The following is a 17326-nucleotide window of genomic DNA, read 5'->3' as shown; positions in this document are numbered from 1 at the left end:
TGTCTCTCCATCTGTCTGTCTGTCTCTCAGAAACACAAAGACACACTGATGTTTAGTCATGGACTCATTTGAAAGAAGTATTGAACGTTTCTATTACTTACTTCAGGCAGTTTTTCTATTGTGTTAATTAAGCTTAACATGAGATGACCCACACAATTCATGCTGTCATTATTCTTCCTTCCTTCCTTTCATAACCAGATATCATTTCTCTTCACTCAAGATTTCAAGGAGGATGCGAGTGCAAAAGAGTAGGAAAGTATGGGTTTCAAAAGGAATCTACAGTTAATTAATGAATGATTTTATAATGCGTAGGTCCTAGAGAGAGTCCCACCCAAAGGAATCCCTAGTGGAGTTTACCCAGTGTGTGGAATTCTGAAAGCTTTACTCAATAAACGACTGACTAAAGTAAGACATATGCAATAAGAGCAGTTATGACATTTAAAATATGAAGAGGTGCATTCCACACTAGATACTAAAATTTGTTAGAGCCACATATATATATATGAATATATATATTCATACAACACATCCACTCTGAAACCCTCTATGAGGCACTTGATGGTGAACACAAATTACATATCTACTAATTTTATTAAACTTATAAGTAAGTAAAAGATTTAATGACTTTTTCATAATTAAATAACCATCTCTTTGTAGGTAAAATAGGAGGAAATATGATGGAACATGAAAACTACACTTTTAACAGCAACTTCATCCTCTTGGGACTGTTCTCTTCTTCAAAGACAAGCTTAACTTTTTTCTCAGTTATATTTCTCATTTTTATTATGACTATAACAGAAAATGCCCTCATGATCCTCCTAATCCACAGGGATTCTCGACTCCATACCCCAATGTATTTCCTGCTCAGTCATCTCTCCTTCATGGATATCTTGCACATTTCCAACATTGTTCCTAAAATGATTGCTGACTTTCTCTCAGGCAGCAGAACTATTTCCTTTGCAGGCTGTGCCTTCCAGATATTTCTCTCAGTTACCTTGCTAGGTGGTGAGTGCCTTCTCCTGGCAGCCATGTCCTATGATCGATATGTGGCCATCTGCCATCCACTTCGCTACCCTGTGCTGATGAGGGATAACTTCAGTGGGCTCCTGGCTGCAGGCTCCTGGCTGGTGGGGATCCTCAACTCCATAGTACACACAGCTTTTGCACTCCAATTTCCCTTCTGCCACTCAAGAGCCATTGATCACTTTTTCTGCGAAGTCCCTGCCATGTTGAAATTGTCATGTATAGACACAACACACTATGAACGAGGAGTTTATGTGAGTGGCATTATTTTTCTGCTGATCCCATTTTCCATGATCTCTATATCTTATATGCAAATTCTCCTCACTGTATTCCAAATGCACTCATCAGGGGCCCGGCAAAAGTCCTTTTCCACCTGTTTATTCCACATGGTAGTTGTCATAATGTACTATGGGCCAGTCATTTTTACATATATGAGACCTCGCTCATACCACACTCCAGGGCAGGATAAGTTTCTGGCAATATTCTACACCATCCTGACACCCACATTCAACCCCATAATCTACAGCTTTCGTAATAAAGATGTCCTCATGGCTTTGAAAAACATATTCCAAAGTAATTTTCTGAATAAAGAATGAATAGAAAAATGCCTCATTTTTGTGTTTTGTAAACTCATATTCTTAAGCTTGTTTCACATATTTATTTCATAATAATGAGTAATTGTACCCAGGTATGTGTTTATGTCTGTATAGAGATGCCCACGATAAAGTCTTGCTATGCTGTAGTAAGGCAACAATACACATTATCTAAGAAGACAAAATATTTTTAATGTATTTAGAGAAAATATTGTGGAATTATGTGTACCAACCGCTGTAGCCATTTTCTAAACTAATGCAAAGGAAATTTTTTTCTATTAAAATTGATTAATTAATTTTAGTATTTGCAACAAAATAGAAAGCTATAATTTAATTGGTAAAAGTTTAATCGTATCTGTAGCAGGAACAGCAGGTCTGCCTCTAGTAAATGCTGGGGGCCCTGTAGCTGCAAAAGGATCTCCTGCAGGAGGTCCTAATTGAGGTCTGCCTGTGATTCCAGCATTCCTGCAGGATAACCTAATTGAGGACTGCCTGAGAGCAAGGATTGTAGGTGCAGATAATGCCAGCCAGTCAGGAACTGCTGTTTAGAATAGATATTTTCTTCAAACCAATGGAGATATGGGTGGAGGATATTAAAGGAGCTTGAGGTAGTGCTCAGATGAGCGTTCTGTAGCATTTTTTACCTGCTCCCAGAGTCTGTGTTGTTGGCTCTGTGCCAACTCCCCCATTCCACAAAGGCAGGTAAGGTGGGGGGAGCTTTTCAGGGTACACGCAACACATGTCACATCCAATATTTTGAGCAACTAACAATAAATAACCTGTGATAAAACGAGAATACATAATATAAAGATATAGTTGGTGGACATTCACTAATTTGTTTTAAATCCTTAAATTTTAAATATTTTTCAACTCATTTTTATTTATTTACTTTTACTTAAATATTTGTTCATTATATAATTTCACTAGTTTTCTCTTTTCTTTTCTTCTTTCAAACCCTGTCATATACCTCTCTTGCTGTCTTTGCAATCTGTGACCCTCCTTTTCATTGTTCTTCCATGATTATGCATATGCAATACACATATATTCCTACTCATAACCTGCACAGTCTGTTTAATATTACTTGGATGTATGTTTACAGGGATGAACATTTGGGTATTAGATAACTATTTTGTATGGTCTTTCTGGGGAAGACTATTATAAATAAATAAATATTGTGGAATTATGTGTGCCAACCACTGTAGCAATTTTCTAAACTAATGCAAAGGAAAATTTTTTCTATTAAAATTGATTAATTAATTTTAGTATTTGCAACAAAATAGAAAGCTATATTTTAATTGGTAAAGGTTTAATCATATCTGTAGCAGGAACAGCAGGGATGCCTCTATATAAATGCTGGGGGGCTTGCTGCTGCAAAAGGATCTGCAGGAGTTTCTTATTGAGGTCTGCCTGTGATATCAGCATTCCTGCAGGAGGATCAATTGAGGACTGCCTCAGAGAACAAGGATCATTGGTACAGATAATGCCAGCCAATCAGGAACTGCTGTTTAGAATAGATATTTTGTTCAAACCAATGGAGGTGTGGGTGGAGGGTATTAAAGGAGCTTGAGGTAGTGCTCAGATGAGCTTTCTGTTAACATTTCTCACCTGCTCCCAGAGTCTGTGTTGTTGGCTCTGTGCCAACTCCCCTGTCCCTCGCCCCCACCCCAAAAGCAGGTAAGGTTGGGAAGGGGGTAGCTGTCCAAGGTACACGCAACACATGTCACATCCAATATTTTGAGCAACTATCAATAAATAACCTGTTCTAAAATGAGAATACATAATATAAAGATATAATTGGTAGACATACACTCATTTGTTTTAAATCCTTAAATTTTAAATATTTTTCAACTCATTTTTATTTATTTACTTTTACTTAAATATTTGTTCATTATATAATTTCGCTAGTTTTCTTTTTCCCTTTCTTCTTTCAAACCCTCTCACATACCTCTCTTGCTGTCTTTGCAATTAGTGAGCCTCCTTATCATTGTTCTTCCATGATAATGCGTATGTACATACACATATATTCTTACTTATAACCTGCTCAGTCTGTTTAATATTACTTGGATGTATGTTTACAGGGATCAACATTTGGGTATTAGATAACTATTTTGTATGGTCTTTCCGGAAAAGACTATTTATTTGGCTCTAACCATTCCTTAGTTGCCTTTAGATCTTTGTGTAGAGTTGAGTCCTAATGGGCTTTTCTTGTGTCCACGTGTCTGTTATTCTCTGACATGTCTATTATTGCTATTGTTGAGCTTATGTTTAGGTAGTCATTCTGGTCAGACTTTATGGATATAGTCTCTAATATTACTAGGGGACAAGTTTCACAGCAACCTCCCTGTTCCTCTGGCTGTTACAATTTTTCCACCTTCTCTTTTGCAATGATCTCTGAACTTTAGCTGAGAGACCATAGGTGTCTCTGTTGAACCTAGTTCCCACACCTTTGCATTTTCATTGGTTGTGGTTTTCTGTAATGATCTCCATCTGTTGCAAAGAGAAGTTTTCTTGAGGGATGAAGAGTAGACTTAACTGTTTATATAAGGACAGATGTTTAGATTATTGTAGGGTTTATGCTGTTTTTCTAAAGTGATGGTTTCCTTCAATTCCACTGAGTAGTTAGCTAGTTTGCCAATGCTTGGTATGGTTTATCTCTTGCTGAGTGGGTTTTCAGTCCAAGAAGACAGCTGTTGGTGACTTTCAAGTTATGTTTGTCTACTTCGCCCTTAGAGTTATTATGTCAGGTTGTTCATTGATGTGGTTCGTAGGTGTCATAGCTGTGTAGGACTGTTGGTAGCTCTCCTTGGAAGCTTTCATGACTCCTCTGGTACCACAAAGACTTGTCTTGAGGGAGGAGACATTAAGGTCAGTTCCACCTCAGGGCTCTCTGAACTCTGTTTCAGAAGTGCACAATATCTGCTTTTTCCCCCTTATTTTTATTTATTTATTTATTTTTGTGACACAGTTTCTCTGTGTATTGTCCTGGGACTTGATCTGTGAGTGGGCTGGTCTCAACTCAGAGATCTGCCTTCCTCTGCCTTGGAGTGCTGGGATTAAAGGTGTGTACCACCACTGCCTGGCTTCAACTCATTTAAAAATATTTTTGCTTTATGTTCATTTGTTTTACTGCAAATCATCTGTTAACTAATGTGCCTGTTGCCCTGGAGGCCAAAAGAGAATATCAGTTTCCCTGAAGCTGGAGTTCCAGGCAAATAATCCATTAAACATGGGTTATGGATTAAAATAAAGTGGTTCCAAACAAGAAATAAAAGTGGCTAAGAAATAGCTCAAACTATTCATCATCTCTAGAAAATAGGGAAATGAAACTCAAAACAGCATTGAGATTTTACTGTATCTCAGTCAAATAGCAGAGGTCCAGAAAACAACTGACAATACACACTGGAGATGATATGGAAGAAGGGAATCTTTATTCACTGTTGCTGGGATTGCCATCTATTCAAGACTCTAGCAATTGCTGTAAATGGTATTTATTAACTCTATTAGTTCATCCAGCCACCCAATAATCAAGACTGAATCATAGTAGATTTAATCAGTTTTAGCACAATTATTTGGGGATTAGCCATAATCTACGTTTCCAAGTTACTTTTTATTTTTTATATGTCCTCTTCAAGTACTTGCTATTTGAGTCTCACCTGGGCTGCTTTTTATCTCCATTAGCCTGTTCTCAGGGGGCATTCCACTCTGCTACACGCTCTTGGCCCATCTTTCTAATGGAGACTCTCCTCTTCTGTCTTCTTTTGCCTTCTTTTCCTTCTTTCCATCTCTTCATAGTTTCTACCTAAGACCACAGCCTAGTAACTGAAATCTCCCTTACATCTATACTTCCCTCTGATTGTCTCTAGTAATTTTTATTTAAGCAGTCAAAGAAGAAAGGCAAGCATAGTTTATACCACATCATTTGGTGTATGTGAGAATCATCTTGTCGAGACAGCAACCACATCTTGGGGTTTAGCATTTGAATAAATAGCAGCACCAGACCAACAGATGTTGACAGATATCCTCTCCAAAAAGTAAAAATAAATTCCATATGACCCATCTATACTACTTCTTGGCATATTTCCAAAGGATTCAACATTTTCCTCCACATATACTTGCTCAGAATTGTTCATTACAATTCTATTCACAATATCTAGGATGTGGAAATAACCTAAATGCTCTTGAGGTGATAAATGGATAAAGTAAATGTGGTATGTATACACTATGGGATACTATTCAGGTGTAAATAATTAAATCATGAATCTTGTAGCAGAATTAATGAAACTAGAAAAGATCATGTTGACTGGGGTATCCTAGTCCTAGAAAGACAAAAGTCATTTGTTCTCCCTCATTTGTGGTTTCTAGGTCCAAGTCTTCAAGTATAAGTATATAATCTGGAGTAACTAAAGAAACAGAGTGAAAGGGGACCATAAAGGGAGAGGAATAATAGGGAGGAGAACAGCATACCCCCAAAGATCTGAATGGGGAAATAGGAAAAATGGGGAGAGGGACTCTAAATAGGAAAGGAGAGGAAAATAAATACAGAAGAAAGAAGAATAAAAGTAAAACAACAGTAAAGAGGTCTGAAAACTCACAAGGAACTAAAAAGGGGCCTAGGGATGAGGAGGAATGGAGGACCCACCTCCCACCAGAGTTCCACCTATGCTCTGGACAGGGGGATGTGGAAGGGCTGCCAGATGCTTTCCACTCAGCCCGGGTGGGCATCCAAGCCTCAGACCCACTTGATGGGTAGGGCTGGATAAGGGGCAGCCCGACCTGGGGACTCTGGGGCCACATCCTGTAACCCAAGGGTTATGGGAGAGAGGGAAGAGGGAAGAGACGTTCCCACACCTGCGAGAATGAGCACAGTGAATCTTGATGAGCAGAGACTGTCTATGGCTTTAGAACTTTATTGTAGGAAGGCAGGGCAAAAGAGAGAAGGTAGAAAGAGAGACAGGAAAGGCTAGAGAGAAAGAGTAAGAGCGAGAGAGGAGAGGAGAGGAGACCAAGATAGAGGAGAGAGGAGTGAGAGAAATGAGAGGTAAGAGAACAAAGAAGTGAGAGGTGTGAGGGAGTAAGGAGGGGCTGAACAGCCCCTTTTAAGGTGAGCTGCTATCTTTTCTGTTGCTAGGTAACTGGGGAGGAGTTAAGCCTGAAGGTCAGAAACTTGGGATAATGCCTACTTGACTGCTAGCCATGCTTCTCTTGTGGAGGATGTGTGTGTGTGTGTGTGTGTGTGTGTGTGTGTGTGTGTGTGTGTGTGTAACTTAGGCAGGAGCCAAAGTTCCAGGAGCATGAGAAAACTCCTTCCATCCCATGTAGGTAAATTATGACCACCAGGTCCCGGGGTTCAGCATCTCAGCTCCATTGTAAACCAGCCTGTCTGTGCATAGCCCAGTGCCCCACAAGGAACCATATAATTATCCATTCAACACCCCCCCCCCCGACACACACACACACACTACAATGTCATGATTTAGAGGAAGATCTTCAGTTTCAATATAACCTTATAAGACTCCCTCTATTCATATTGATATATTATTGATTAAATTCTCTTAGAAGCCACATGACAGCACTATACTCTAAGTTCTGTTATAAACTGCAAGGAAAATCTACAAAAAATGTATCAATGTATACTCAAATATTTTCTCTAGTAAAGAAATTTGGCATGTGTGTGTATGTGTGGGCCAGTGCCTGGTACGTATGTTTTAAATTATGATTTCCCATTTGTGTATATAATTTATAATTTGTATATATAATTTGAATAACATTATCTAATGCTCACCTTAAAATTTATAGACACTCTCTCTAGTAAAACCCCCAATTCAGATATGAGAATTCCCACTTTAGATTGCTAACCATGGTTGTCAAAGAGATTCTCAAAACATTATAAGATACTTGATGAATGGAGAGAGGTGGATGAAAAGAGATGCCTTTAACGTTACAAGAAGCTTATAGAACACTAAAGAAAATTTTCTGATCACATAATAACCAAAACACTAATACAGGAGAATTTTAAAAGCAGCAAGGGGAAAAGGTCCAGTAATTATAAAGGTAGACCTATCAGAATTACATTTGAGCTTCCAGTCTAAACTTGTGCCCAAAGCAGACCTTGGGTGCTGTCTCTGCACCCAGTCCCACAACACACAGAGGAAGCTTGACTCCTAGGTGATCTAACATGCCCAGGATTACAAGTGAGGCCACAATATATGCCCCAATACCCAGAATACCTGGAACTCTTGGGATCCAGGGAGCCAGGGACTCAGGAACCACCATCCACCCAGTGGCACGGGTTCCTTCCAGTTTGAACCTGTTCCTGGAGTAGACCTGGGGCACTGGCTCTGCACCCACTCCTACAACAACCACAGAAAGCTCAACTCCCAGGGGTTTGAACACACCCAGAATCACTAGAGCTCTGACATACTCAAGATCATATTTGAGGTTACAAGATCTTTCCCAACACTTGACATAACTGAAAACCCCTCAGGAACTAGGGAACCATGAACCCCTGCCCAGACAGAAGCATGGGATCCTTCTAGCTTGCACCTGTGACTGGAGCAGACCCAGTGAATAATGCATCCACTCCTGCAATACCTAGAGAAAGCTTGACTCACAGGAGCTCTGACACAACAGGATCTTAGGAGCTTGATCACACCAGAATTTCAGGATCCCAGAGGTAGCTTGATGCTCAGGACTTCTGACACACTCAGGATTTCCGGATCACAGAATCCCAGAATCACAGGATTGCAGAGACAGCTGAACTCCAAGAAGTTCTGACACAACCAGACTTTATAACACAGGAGGGACAGGCTTCAGACATAGACAGCAAGGGCAAGGAGCACTACAGATAACCAGATGGTGAGATGCAAGAAGAACCTAAGTAACAGAAACCAAGGCTACTTGACAACAGTACAAATCAGTTCTCCCACCACACCAATCGCAGGATACCCAAACACACATAAAAAACAGGATTTGGATCTAAAATCTCATCTCATAAATATGATAGAGGAATTTAATAAGGATATAAATAACTCACTTAATTACAGGAGAACACAGATAAACAAGTAGCAGCCCTTAAAGAGGAAACAAATAAATATCTTAAAGAAATAAAGGAAACACAATCAAATAGATAAAGGAATAAAACAAAACTATCCAGGATCTAAAACTGGAGAGAAAAAACATTAAAGAAAATACAAAGAGGGACAACCTTATAGATAGAAAACCTAGGAAAGAGATCAGGAGTCACCAAAGCATCACCAACAGAATACAAGAGATAGAAGAGGGACTATCAAGCATAGAAGATATCCTAGAAGACACTGACACAATAGTCAAAGAAAATAAAAAAAAATCAAGAAGTTCATTTTTTGAGTTAGCTCAAAACATTCAAGAAGTCCAGAGCCACAGACTGGACTTAGTTGGTCATTCAACCCTCAGGGAACCAGGATTTCGGTAATCAGGTGAGCAAGGAGTCAGTGGTTTGACAAACAGACATGGATACCAGAGGGAGTACTGTATCCGAATGTAATTTCTCAAAGCCAGCATCAGACTTATATATTACAGAAGAAAACATAGAAGTTAGGTGACACATCTGCCATATTACATTGAAGTTATCAGATACAAAAGGAAAAATGCTTACAAAAGACTGGCAGGAACCAGGCAATGTTTACAATTGAGATAAGATCAGCCCTATCTAAAGTCAGCTATTGACAGGAGCCAGAAGAGGATTTCACACCTTAGTCACAATTTATGCTATTCCTCTAAGCCTTGTGAAAGCTTGCACCAGGGGTTCTGCTCTTGTTGACCTTTTCATGAATAATGCAATACTGTAGTTCTTCCTTAAACCACAACCCTCCTTCTTCTTAGGCCATTGTAAATTCTTGCATAAGGGAGTAACTTGGCTGCTTTTTAAAGTGTCTGTTGGGAATCTCCATTTGTCAGAAGAACTCACCAACTTTCTTTTAATATGCAATGTAGTCTGCCATACCTGACTGTAATGAGGATTCTAAATTTACTATTTTGAACAAGCCCTGAGATTGCCAGGTCCTATCTGGCAAACTGTGAGATGCCTGATTACTAACTGTCAACACTGGGGCATTTCCTCTGAAAGAGTAGCATTCTTATAAAATTCTAAGCCAGGGTCAACTCCAGGACTGCTGAGGACATTGGTGAAACCCAGGACACAAAGTTCAACCTTATTTAGGTATTTGACAACTTATTTCTTGGAAGCACCTATAAGAAAACAATACTGAAAGAAATCACACAGATCCATTCACTGACTAATGTAAAGACAGGTTTGGAGCATTCATGCTACAAGACGCCAAGCTTCCAGGAGACTAAGTTTCTGAGAAAATCTTTGCTTTGGGACTGTATCCAAGCTTTTGGGCCTATCACACTGTCTTCACTGGAGTAGGTGTGGCAATCCAGGACACAATAAAAACACTGAACCTAAGAATAATAGGTATAGAAGAGAGTGAAGATTCCCAACTCAAAGGGCCAGCTAATATCTTCAACAGAATTATAGAAGAAAACCTCCCTAACCCAAAGAAAGAGATGCCAATAAACATACAAGAAGTCTATAGAACACCAAACATCTGGGACCAGAAAAGAAATTCCTCCCACTACATAATAATTAAAACACCAAATACACAGAACAAAGAAAGAATATTGAAAACAATTAGGGAAAAAGGTCAAGTAATGTATAAAGGGAGACCCATCAGAATTACACCAGACTTCTCTACAGAGAAGAAAAACTAGAAGATATTGGGCAGATGTCATACAGACCTTAAGAGAACAAAAATGCCAGCCCAGACTTCTATGTCCAGCAAAACTCTCAATTACTATAGATGGAGAAACCAAGATATCCCATGACAAAAAGCAAATTTACACAATACCTTTCCACCAATCCAGCCATACAGAAGGTAAAAGAAGGAAAACTCCAATACCAGGAGGAAATCACACCCAAGTAAAAGTAAGAAATGAATCTTTTCCCAACACCAAACTAAGAGAACCACACAAGCATAATTTCACCTCTAAAAACAAGAAAAACAGGAAGCAAAAAATCATTGGTCCTTAATATCTCTCAACATAAATTGACTCAATTTTCTAATAAGAAGACATAAATTGGATATGTAAGCAGGACTCAGCATTTGCTATAAACAAAAAACATACTTGAGTGACAAAGACAGACACGAACTCAAATTAAAAGGCTAGAGAAATATATTCCAGGCAAACGGGTGCAAGAAACAAGTTGGAGTAGCAATTCTATTGTCTAATAAAATAGACTTTCAACAAAAAGTTGTCAAAAAGATGGGTAAGGACTCTTCATACTCAACAAAGGAAAAGGAGTCTCAATCCTAAACATCTATGCCCCAAATGCAAGGGCACTAATGCATGTGGAAGAAATGATACTGAAGCTTAAAGCACACATTCACCCTCACACAATGATATTAGGAGATTTTAACACCACACTTTCACCAAAAGACAGATCATGGTAACACAAACTAATTAAGAGACATAGTGAAACTAAGAGAGTTTATGAACCAAATGGACTTAACAGATATCTACAGAATATTTCATCCTAAAACAAAAGAATATACCTTCTTCTCAGCACCTCATAGTACTGCCATCAAAACTGACCATATAATTGAATGCAAAACAAGTCTCAACCAATACAAGTTGGAACTAGTCCCATGCATCAGATCACCAGGGACTTTGGCTGGTCGTCAAAAACTACAACACAAGAGGAAGCCCACATACACATGGAAGCTGAACAACTATCTCCTCACTGATAACTTGGCCAGGGATGAAATACAGAAAGAAATTAATGACTTTTTTTTTTAAGAATTTAGTGATAATGAAAGCACAACATACCCAAACTTACGGGACAGAATGAAAGCAGTGCTAAGAGGAAAACTCACAGCTCTGCCTGTGCCTCCAAAAAAAATTGGAGAGAGCATACACTAGCAGCTTAACAGCACATCTGAAAACTCTAGAACAAAAAGAATGAAATACACTCAAGAGGAGTAGAAGGCAGGAAATAACCAAACACCCAAATCTCTGGATAAGGAAAACTATTCTCCACAATTAAAGAACTTATGGAGGAATCACCATCCCTGACCTCAAGCTATATTATAGAGCAATTGAGATTAAAAACTGCATGGTATTGGTACAGTGACAGGCAGGTAGATCAATGGAATAGAATTAAAGACCCAGAAATGAAAGCACACACAGATGAATACTTGAATTTTGACCAAGAATGTAAAGCCATCCATTGGAAAATAGACACCATTTTCAACAAATGGTGTTGGTTCAACTGGTGGTCAGCATGTAGAAGAATGCACATCAATCCATTCTTATCTCCTTGTACAAAGCTCATGTTCAAGTGGATCAAGAACCTCCTCACAAAATCAGATACACTGAAATGACTAGAAGAGAATGCCGGGAACAGGCTGGACCAAATAGGTACAGGAAAAATTTCCTGAAGAGAGTATCAATAGCTTATGCTATAAGATCAAGAATCAACAAATGGGACCCCATAAAATTGCAAAGCTTCTGTAAGGCAAAGGTCACTGTCACTAGGACAAAATGGCAACCAGCAGATTGGGAAATGATCTTCACCAATCCCATATCTGATAGAGGGCTAATATCCCATATATAGAAAGAACTCAAGAAATTAAACTGCAGAGAACCAAATAACCCTATTAAAATTGTGTACACAGCTAAAGAGAGGTTGGCAAATACAAATGTGAATGCTTGAAGCAACCACTGGACTCAGCACAGGGACCTCAGTAGAAGAGTTAGGAAAAGGATGAAAGAAGCTGAAGGGATTTGCAACTGCATAGGAAGAACAACAATATAAACCAACCAGATCTCCCAGAGCTCCCAAGGACTAAACCACCAACCAAAGATTACACATGGAGGGACCCATGGCTCCAGCTGCATATGTAGCAGAGGATGGCCTTATTTGGCATCAATGGGAGGAGAGGCCCTTGGTCCTACCAGGCTAGATATCCCACTGTAGGGGAATGCCAGGGTTGTGAGGTGGGAATGGGGAGAGGCATAACCTCATAGAAGTTGTGGATGGGTGTATGGGATAGTGGGTTTGCAGAGGGGAAACTGGGAAAGAGGATAATATTAGAAATTAAATAAATAAAATATTCAACAAAAGAATAAAAAACTAAGGGTGAAAATGAAATAAAATATCTTTTGAAGCAGGCTTTTTAAATATCAAATCCTATACCTATCACTATATGAAGTCTACTTATTTTTCCATTTTTAATCTTTAATTTTGTAATTATACAGGTAACAGGATTTTTGCTGAAAGAAAAGTATTTCCAGCACTAGGAAGTGTACACAAAATCCTACCTTACCTAGGTCACTGCCCTGACAGAGCCTATTGCTTTTCCTAAGAACAGAATTGATATGAATTCTTCCTGACTCTTTCCTGAATATTTCATAAATAATGTCTGCATGTGTTTTTAGACATGTGATCATGTTTATATTGTTCTTGCTTTTTCTCACTCTATAAAAAATATTCACCCAAATCTGTATCATACATACATAGAAAGAGTTGCCTTGGTCATGGTGTTTCTTCAAACCAGTGGAAACATCAAGAATGGCACCTGGAAATAATGTCCAATCTCTGTGGGTCTCCTGTTGTAGATCAACAAATAGAAGAAATAAAGCAATAGTTATAAGACACTACGTGGGGCTGCCTATACTTCTAGTACTTGCAATACTGAGGCTAGAGATTTTCATAAGCTGAGTCCAATCGGGCTACATAGTGAGATCTAGGTCATCTTGAGTTACCTGTCTCAAACTTAGAACAAATCATGTCAGGTGTTAATAAATAACAGATGTTTGCAATCATGGTTGAACTTCTGAAATGCATGGAAAAGTTTAGTCATAAGGATTATAATAAAATCGACAAAATTAGTTATCAGAGTGCTACATTCCTTGATTTTTTTTATTAATTATATATTTTCTTTATTTACATTTCAAATGCTATCCAGAAAGTTCCTTATACCTTCCCCTGCCTTCATTGATATTTTTGATTGTTATTTTTGATGATATGATTCTCAGACCCCTTCTTTTTCCCACAAAGAATGCTACAGTGCACTTATTTTTCCCCACACAGGCCACTTCTGCATGCCTGATGACTCTCAGGGGATCCAATTTTCAAAGCTTTCATTTCAAAAGGTGGCTGCTTTCTCTCTCAGATACCACACACCAAGAATTTCAAGGAGAATCGATATCTTCCATGTTTATTCATGTTGCATCCTAATTATCCATGGCCAGTTTGAGTTGATCTGAAGTGGATGCTGGATGTGAGATGCCTACCATCATATCTATAGAGGTGTTACTGATAACATAAGCAAGTGATCAGAATCCTGAGTGAAGATGCCCCTTATACTGCTGAATCTAGAGGATAAAGTGTGCTATATGGTAAATCAGGTATGGTCTGATATGATAAGTAAGGAGGGCAGGAGGGAAGACTGGGTCCTGCTGAGATACATGGGTTGATTCACCATGTGCCTGGATACACTGTGGTAATCCCCAGTTCTGGACTGCATCAACAAGTGAACTCATGTAAGCACCCTACTTACTGACTGAGGAAGTCACTATTGTCTGTCCAGTCAAGAACTGCTAAACTTCAAAGAAGTAAGTTATATATTCTTGTTTGGCACCCACAGTTAAGAGGTTCGTTGCCATGGTGAAGCTGTGTAGCTCAGCTGGACTTTTGAAGAAACTCTGGTGCCCATATGATAATGATGTATCTTTGATGTTGCCTTTAACACTGAGTTCTTTTCTTTGTCCACACTCCTTCCTCCCTATTTGACCTGTAGGAGACATAAAATTGTTCACAAACTGTGTGATTACATTTGCCAATGTTACTTTAAGGAGTTTTACCATTTAGAGTTTAAAGTGGTGACAGTCAGACCTATATCTTGACAGTCCTTTGCTTCAAAAACAGTGCTTCTGTTTTAAAGCAATATTATTCTAATATGCTGTCAAGGTACAAATTTTATTCTTTTGATTGTTCAAAAATTAGTCAAATATGGGTTGCACTGAATATGAATTACAATAATAAGTTTAAAGAGTAAGAAACTTAGCTTATAACTTTCAGCAATGTTATCTCTTCAAGAGAGTGCTCTAGGCACAGTGCCTGAGAAGGTATGACTTGGGGCTCTTCTAATAATGCAGACACTCCACATTTTGTTCTGACATGCTCTCTTATTGAAGCACAGATCTCATTAAGAATTTTATTCTTACCAGACACTTAGTCACATGACTTGTGTTATATCCTTCCATGTGTGAGACATACACATGTTTATCAGCACAACCTATTTCTTTACTTTGCAAACTCTAGCGTGACTTTATATAACAGTTGCTGGAAATTTCCAATTATGTGAACAATATTTTGCATTTTTCCAATCTTGAAACCAGCAACTAAGCCTTACTCACTGCTATGTGTTGTTTGTTTGTTTGATTTGTGTTCTAGTATAGATAAGTGGAACCAGACAATCCACAAAGTCATTTTCTAGAATCATTGATCACTTTCTTCTTTCCTTTCAGCCACATCTACTGTATGGGAAATATCTTATAGATACTGTAATTCAGCCTTATCAGGTGTATTATACAATAGAAATTGGTTCGGTCTTCAGAAAGACATACAACAAGTGAATATAAAATAAGTATGTTTTTTATAATTTTTTTAAAAAAAGAGTTGGTGATGTTGGCAACCTGCAGCAGGTCTTGTGATTGAGAATGTACTCATTTGATAGGGAAGTGGAGCCAGAGCTTCATGCACTTGTAATCCTTTCATTTGTGTGTGTTCATAATCATATGCTGAAATCTATACAGTGGAAGTCGTAGGTATGCTCTTTTAGTTCTCAACGACATGAACTATTACTGGAAAACAGTATAAGTTAGTCACTTTCTATAGGGTTCCGGAAAATAAGTAGCACAGGATTATAAAGTCGATGCTGATTCAGTATAAATGTTCAATTCAAAGTTGGGAGATGAGTTATGTACATTTAGAATTACCATGGTTACACACACTTCATGGAATCTGAAAGGACAGACTACATGAACATTGTTTATACAGGCAGAACTTGTAGAGATATGATTTGTGTAGTGTGATTAGTGTATAGGAGAGAAGTAAAGCAATTTAGAACTATTTCTACTGCAAAAATGACACCATACTGAATCCATGAGCTCTAGAATCATAAATGCCCATTCCTGACTTTGTTGGAAGAGGGCTATTAGAGGGGATTTATTGTGATAGCTCAGAATTTGGCATTATGAATTTGATGACAGTGTGTGAAATGTATGATTTTATTAAATCGGGCTGTCAGTAAACAGTGTAGATATATGACAACTTTGTGGTGATTGCATGTGGCTAGAGTGTTAAAAGGACACACACACACACACAAAACCACACACACACACACACACAACAAGCAAATAAACAAGCAAGGGAGCAAGCAAGCAAGCAAATGACATTTGGTGAAAAATTTATTTGTGATCAGCTTGCTTGATGGCTCAGCAGTGTCATATTTTTTCTAAGCATATGTTCAATTGTATTTCTAAGTGAGAAGGTGCCTGTATATTCACACCCACTATGTTAATATCTTTCTCTTCTAGGGAGTCCACAAAACCACTAAATATACAGGGAGTGATAATGTAAAAATTTCTCCTGGCTGAGTTTTATCTTGGGATCTTCATCCATAGTCTCCAAGGCTTTACCATTCTCTATCTTTTCCTCTTCCTTATATCTCCCTCCTATCTAAACTACCTTAGAATATTAACAAATACAGAAATAACAATAGTTAGAATATAGCAACTATAGAAGACAATTAACATAACAATTCTAGCAACAGCCCATTCTTAGCCATTGTTTCTTACTATTCTAGGCTCTGCTCTCCCCCCTCTTTAGCATGTATTTAATATTTTTCATTTAATCTTAAAACATTCTAGCAAGCACTGATATAATCTTGATTGAACTTCAGAGAAAATTTAATACAAATTCTCACATAGTTTTGCATCTGGTCTGTGTTTTGTTTACAGAGACAGAAACTATATTTTAGGATATTTTATTTGCCTTAAATTTTCTTATCTTGTTTTAAGATGGTGAGATATAGTTTATATGGCCATCTTAAAACATATTTTTGAGCTAACAGCACTTCAATTTGTAATCAAGAAATTGTCACATTTCTTTCACCCACTCAATGTCTTATCTACTAAAAATGAGTATGCTTCAGTGTTTACTGAATTCTTAAATTCTAGTGAGTGAATTTGTAGGAACCAGCAGTACTGGGCATTAAACGTAGGTTCATGTACACAGTCAGTAACCACTAATGTTAGACTATGTTGCTGTTCACATGCAGATTCTTCCCAACCAAGTGAAGTTAGAGGCTTGAAGATTTTATGATTGAATTTACCAGTGGGTCATTTATAGTTTCAGACAATAAAATTGCTGTTCTCATTTAAGTATGCAATTAAATGTAATATTCTCCACTATTTTCATATCAAATATTTTGTCAATAAGTATTCTTCTCAGAGTTGAATGTAGAGTAACATCTATATTGTTGAACAATGACTATTAGCTAAAGTTTAAGAGTTTGCATACAATTTCTGTAGAATTGAGATAAGGTTGTAAAGTGAAAATGTAATCTAAGCAATTTTAATTTATTGTGCATTTGGCATAATTT

At 38.0% G+C, this 17326-nt stretch overlaps 1 protein-coding gene across 1 annotated transcript; it reads left to right on the top strand.

Annotated features, from left to right (window-relative positions):
• Window positions 1-674: 674 nt before the first annotated feature.
• On the top strand, window positions 675-1619 carry LOC110288949 (olfactory receptor 2AJ1-like). The gene has a single exon (XM_021155177.2). The coding sequence runs from the start codon at window positions 675-677 to the stop codon at window positions 1617-1619; it is 945 nt and encodes a 314-aa protein (XP_021010836.2).
• Window positions 1620-17326: the final 15707 nt, after the last annotated feature.

Source organism: Mus caroli, unplaced genomic scaffold (genome assembly GCF_978045245.1).
Source record: "Mus caroli unplaced genomic scaffold, Mus_caroli_1 scaffold_17, whole genome shotgun sequence".
Classification (NCBI taxonomy): domain Eukaryota; kingdom Metazoa; phylum Chordata; class Mammalia; order Rodentia; family Muridae; genus Mus; species Mus caroli.
This window is presented reverse-complemented; position numbering and strand designations above follow the sequence as displayed.